Source organism: Tribolium castaneum, chromosome 4 (genome assembly GCF_031307605.1).
Source record: "Tribolium castaneum strain GA2 chromosome 4, icTriCast1.1, whole genome shotgun sequence".
Classification (NCBI taxonomy): Eukaryota; Metazoa; Arthropoda; class Insecta; order Coleoptera; family Tenebrionidae; genus Tribolium; species Tribolium castaneum.
Genome location: NC_087397.1, coordinates 867288 through 872583, shown reverse-complemented (window position 1 = coordinate 872583; position 5296 = coordinate 867288). Strand labels below are relative to the sequence as shown.

The 5296-nt window shown below is 38.4% G+C and overlaps 1 protein-coding gene and 1 long non-coding RNA gene across 4 annotated transcripts in view; one reads left to right on the top strand and one right to left on the bottom strand.

The window, feature by feature from the left end:
• Positions 1-99: 99 nt before the first annotated feature.
• Positions 100-4167, top strand: LOC107397436 (uncharacterized). The gene is made up of 2 exons (XR_001574519.2): positions 100-289; positions 4061-4167. It is a non-coding gene; the product is annotated as an uncharacterized LOC107397436 (long non-coding RNA).
• Positions 298-5296, bottom strand: part of sli (slit) — a 109838-nt gene continuing 104839 nt past the window's right edge. For 2 of the 3 annotated variants that reach the window (XM_008192223.3, XM_008192224.3), the window contains exons 23-30: positions 4764-5284; positions 4332-4501; positions 4078-4285; positions 3799-4033; positions 3523-3746; positions 3193-3471; positions 2072-2211; positions 298-2021 (exon numbers count right to left, since the gene is read on the bottom strand). In XM_008192223.3, the coding sequence (XP_008190445.2) occupies positions 1935-2021; positions 2072-2211; positions 3193-3471; positions 3523-3746; positions 3799-4033; positions 4078-4285; positions 4332-4501; positions 4764-5284 (1864 nt within the window). In that variant the 3' untranslated portion in view covers positions 298-1934. Of the gene's footprint in view, positions 2022-2071; positions 2212-3180; positions 3472-3522; positions 3747-3798; positions 4034-4077; positions 4286-4331; positions 4502-4763; positions 5285-5296 lie in introns of all 3 variants that reach the window. The other variant, XM_008192222.3, reaches the window with a different exon arrangement.

Genomic DNA, 5296 nt, shown 5'->3' with positions numbered 1-5296 from the left:
TAATTGGTTCGTAATTTTATCCGGACACAAAAATAAACACAATTCTGATGATTTTTAATTGACAGATTTATGACATTTGAATCGCGTGAAGTCTGCCGTAGATGTCAACGTGATTGGGTGCGAAGTTAGCGCTTGATTTTTTATTTCACATTTTTGCAATTTTCACAAAAGTTGTGTTTTATCAAAACTATCGTATTGATTTTGGTTCTCGCACCTTTTCTGACTGAAGAAATGGGAATTCCAGTCCGTGACCAGAAATTTGGGAATATGTGAAAGTGGGGTGAAGAAGGTAACGAATTTTACGATAAATTTAATATATTTTTATACACAAGTTTAGATATAAATTACAACTATTAGGCATAAATTAACATTTGTGTTACAAAACTTGGTGTATGTATAAATATTATTGGCCTATGAGTAAAGTGGAAATCTAACTTAAATTACAACAGGTAGAACTTAAAATACATTCATATTTATAATTATAATATACAATCTTTAAAATAACTTTATTCTCACATTCACTTGAGAGGTGTAAATAAATTACGTGGAAGAGGGTATTTCTAGCTTACTGCGATAATTGATCGGCGCTGATAGTGTTTTTTGTTATTTTATTCCGTAATTATCGAGCAGTTGTATGATTGGTTGCATAAGCTAGAAGCGTCCCTTGAATTTTGCGGTTCATAAAATTAATTTTTGTTGTAAAGTGACCGAAATGGCAGTAAATGGTAACGATATAATCTTACACAAGTCTTAAAATAAATTATATCAATTAAGGGATTTCTATCACTTTACATAATCTATACAAAAATGAGAAACCCAATTCGTTATCTCTATCTTATTAATGTATTGCGTGATGTTATTTAAACGTTTCAAATGAAAGTTTTTAATTACGTAAACGTACAAAGTTTTCGAAGTGTTTTACACATTAAACTATTCTAAGTTAGTAAACCTTGTAAGTCAAGGGCCATGCCGCTAGTCACAATTCTAACAAATTCTTATCGGGATTTATTAGTCAGTTCTGAGGTTCTGTATGTCATGTCAAAATAGTATCTTATGGCTAAACCATATCTCTGATCACACCGCTACTCTATCGTGTCATGTTTCAGATCTTAATGCAATTAGGCAAGAAATGTACTCTCAGTCTATCTTTAAATAAAATGTTTAGGTACGTCGTTAAATCAAGCGAGTCAAGCAGATCAAAGTAATTTTGAACCACCTGTGTTAAAGTAATACTATTTAGGCGCTTAAATACACATGTTGAACATGCAGATGCTAAATATAATCTCTAGGCATGCAACAGAGACGATTTGTTACCCATTGCGCACAGAATGGCAATTTTGCAAGCAATCGAAGTGCTTTCGACGGTGGAAGTTTGCAAAAGGGCCACTCTGCCGTACGTTAAAGCGTATAAGTCGGTATAAATAAATATTTAATTATCTATAAACTTTGTTGTAATAATGATCGTGTTACCACCAATGCATCTGCTCCATCCTTATGTACATCCTCTGCTTGATCCACACAATGGCCAAGTAGACGAAAGCGGTAACGGTGACGAAGTAGAGTAAGGCAGAAAGGACACAGTACGATTCATGTCCGGCTCCTCTCCCGTACCTCGAGAATTTCGTTTTATCTACAGGACTGTCGTAGCTTTCTACGATAACATCGTCATAATAATTACTAAACGTTTGTCTATGGCTTTGAGATTCGGTGAAATCAGTCAGTTGCAAGTGTCTTGCATTATTATCGGTGTCGTTCTCGACGAAGAACGTCAGTTTGTAAGGTTCGTGTTGGGGCTGGGGGGCGATGGATGGTTTCAAGTTAAGTATGTGCTGATTGAGATCGGCAGTCATGGGGGCTCGTTGGGGCGCGAGCTGGTTGGTCGCAATCTCGGCGTGAGAGTGCGTGTTAGAATTGTGAGTAGCGGCGTTTGTCAGTCAGTAGCATTTTTTCGTACACGCGCATTTGCGCACGATGTCTATGTCTTTGGTGTAGCGGGTGCCGTCCGCACACATGATACGCACCTGAAGAATTTTTTTTTAACGAGAAACTTAGCGCAATTATTTTTACAAACCTTTCTTCTTTTACTTTTTCGGGCGTGGCAACAGCTGTTGGCGCAACTGCCCGTGCAGTTTGCCATCTTCAGAGGCTTTCTTGACCGGCAGTCGTTCTCGGTGTAGTACTCGCGTTTCTGCTCTTTTCGGCAAGTTGGCGCTGAAATAAAAGTGGATTACCGGCACAAATTCACACTAAATTGATTTTGTAGATTTTTTTAAATTTCTATTTACAAATTTACAATCCAATTGACGGTTTTTACAATTTTAAGGGCTTTAGACGATTTTTTACCACAAATTGTAGATATTATTTTCAGTTTTTTCGAACAGTGTCCGTAGAAGTGAATTTTTCTTTGTAGGAACTTAGTACTAGTCTTAGTACTAGACCCATATTTTTAAAACTTGAAATACGAGCAGGAAAAAGAAATACAAATTGATGACGGACGGGACACAAAAAAGACCTCACATTTTTATCGTTGAACTTACGTGTTAAAATTCTGTTAATTTAAAAGGCATTAATTAATTCCAACAACTATTTTTAAAGTAAAAGATGGAACCTGTTGAAATTTTTGAAACCACAAATCCGAAGAATAAGGCATAGAACTACGACTTCTGATTAATTTACTCTTATTTACACATGACGGACGGGACAAAAAAATCTTGTGTGTGAAAATAGCTCTAAAATTTATTCAGACAGGTTTTAATTATTAACGACTTTAACAATATTAAAATTAGACAGTGGAAATTAAAAATTCTTGGTTTTATTTAACAACGTAAGAAATAAGAACATTTTATGTTTGCGATAACGGACGGGACATTAGAAGTTGTAAAGATTTTTAAATTTCCGGCTCAGGTTGCATTTTTTTTGGAATGGCTGTGAAACGATTTTGGATGTAATAAAAAAAAAATAATAAAAAAATTAAAATTTTTAGTCTATTCTTAATTGAGCAGTTTTAATGAAGCAGTTTGCTGTTCTTGTCTTTAGTAATACCCAACCTTATTATTTTTTTTTTGGTTTGTTAAAAGCAGTGCAAACAAATCTATTGAAGTGTGTGAAAGACACGCCCAGCCTCCCAAGCTCCCCACTATTAGCTTACCAAGCCAGTTAGTCACCCCGGGTTATACTTACACTCTTCCTTACCTTGCTCGCAGTACTTCCCCTTAAACCCAGGTCTGCATTTACATACATACTCGCCGTTAACAGTCGGCACACATTTACTGTCATGTTTACAATGATGGTTAAGACAAGGATCGATCGGTGGTGCCGCCGGTTCTTTGACCATTTCATCCATTTCGTCTTCTTGTTCTTCTTCATCTCGATCAGTTTCCATCATACCACAACCTGGTTGGACCTTTTGCTGGGTTTGGGCGTTACCGAAGTCGACTTGTTTGTGGTTAATCCACACTTCTTTCATACAACCTTTATACAAAAAGTATTAACAGAATAATTATTGGGTCAGGAAGACAATACCGTGAAAACTGGTCAAGTTGCGCAAATGCCATTGGGTGAAGGCCTGCCGGCCCGGCTCTGGTGGGATCCCCCCAAGGTACATTGGCGTACTCAACCTGAGATAATCCTTCGAACCTTCGTTTATTATTGAGCGAGCTGGGCCTCGGTCCACTCTCAAAGTGAAGTTTTTCTTGATTGCGATCAGCTCAACCACGTGGTATATACCATCAGAGACCATCTCAAAACTAACAATACCACGGTTATTTTGTTTCACTATGATTGATTGTTATTTGTTACCTGTACATTGTTGATACTGGGTAATTCCCCACATCGTAGCTCACTCTGATCCGGCCGTTGAACAGCTCAACAGCCAGATGTTCCTGATGTCCATCGTACATCAAAACGCCGTTTTCTTGCGACGTTGCAAATATTATAGTAACATTAGCCTCAGGTTTCGTCCTCAAAGGTTCCAACTCGACGTAGGACGTATTGTGTACGAAACTCAAACTTGTCAAATATTCGCAACGTTTACCTAAATCAGTGTTTACGTTTGTTTCAGAAACGTAGTCAACAAACCTGAATATCCAGGAGCACATTTGCAAAGATAGTCGTTTGAACCCGACGGTTGGAAACAAACCCCATGGACGCAGTCGTGATGTTGGCAAGGTGAGGTTTGGGGATACATCATTGCAACCAGTGGGGTAATTTCACAAAACTTGCCGCTAAAATCACCATAGCATTTACATTTGTATTCGTTGATGCCGTCAATGCACGTAGCGCCGTTCTAAAATTTTGGTTTTATAAAGTTCAAAAATTAAAAATAGAGTTACTTGACACATGTGGTTTTCACAGTCGTCGATGTTTATGGTACAGTTTTCGCCCTTAAAACCAGGCAAACACTCGCAAGTGTAGTAAGTATCGTGGTCCACACAGCGGGCGTTGTTCTTGCACGGGTTGTACTGGTCGGTGCAAAAGGGAATCTTCGTTTCGCAAAATTCGCCTAAAATAAAAATGCCCAATTTTTAGAGAAAGTATCCTTTATCTTATTTTTATTTAAAAAAAAAACTGAATATGTAACTGAAATATAATTTCACATGTTGGCTTAAGTATAAGTATACGTAGCTACTACTCGTACAGTTCTCTCTGGGATAGATTGCCAAAAAAATTTTTTAGTTAATTTACATTAATCATCGAGATAAGATTATGTATTAATTTATCTACTAGAGTATTTTTGTGTTTTCGTTTGCAAATTATTCCCTTACCCATGAACCCTGCTGGACACTTGCACTGGTACGAGTTGACCAAATCGACACACGTGGCGTTATTCTGGCACTTATTGCTCGCGCAATCATCAATATTCGTTTCGCACCTCAATCCAGTGAACCCAGCCTGGCACACACAGCTGAACCTTCCCTCCTCTAGCACCTTACAACTGGCGCCATTTCGGCACGGGTTCCCATAGCAGGCATCGATCATAAATTCGCAATTTTTCCCATGATATCCTGGTGCACATTTACACTCGTAATCCCTCTCCGGTTGTGTGGCACATTTCCCGCCGTTCTTGCACGGGAACGTGAAACAAGCATCGCATTTAGCTAGAATCTCGTTACTGACTTTTCCCTTGCATTGGAAGGCTGTGGAGGGCGTTGATAGAATAGATTTGTCTTTCATGTTTGCAGGTTCAGCACAATGGGCAATTCCAGGCTCGACGTAGTCGACTTTGACCCAATCGGACAGCCAGCGTAGGGAACAGTCGCAGTAGAGGGGGTTGGAGCCTAAAGCTCTGGAAAAAACT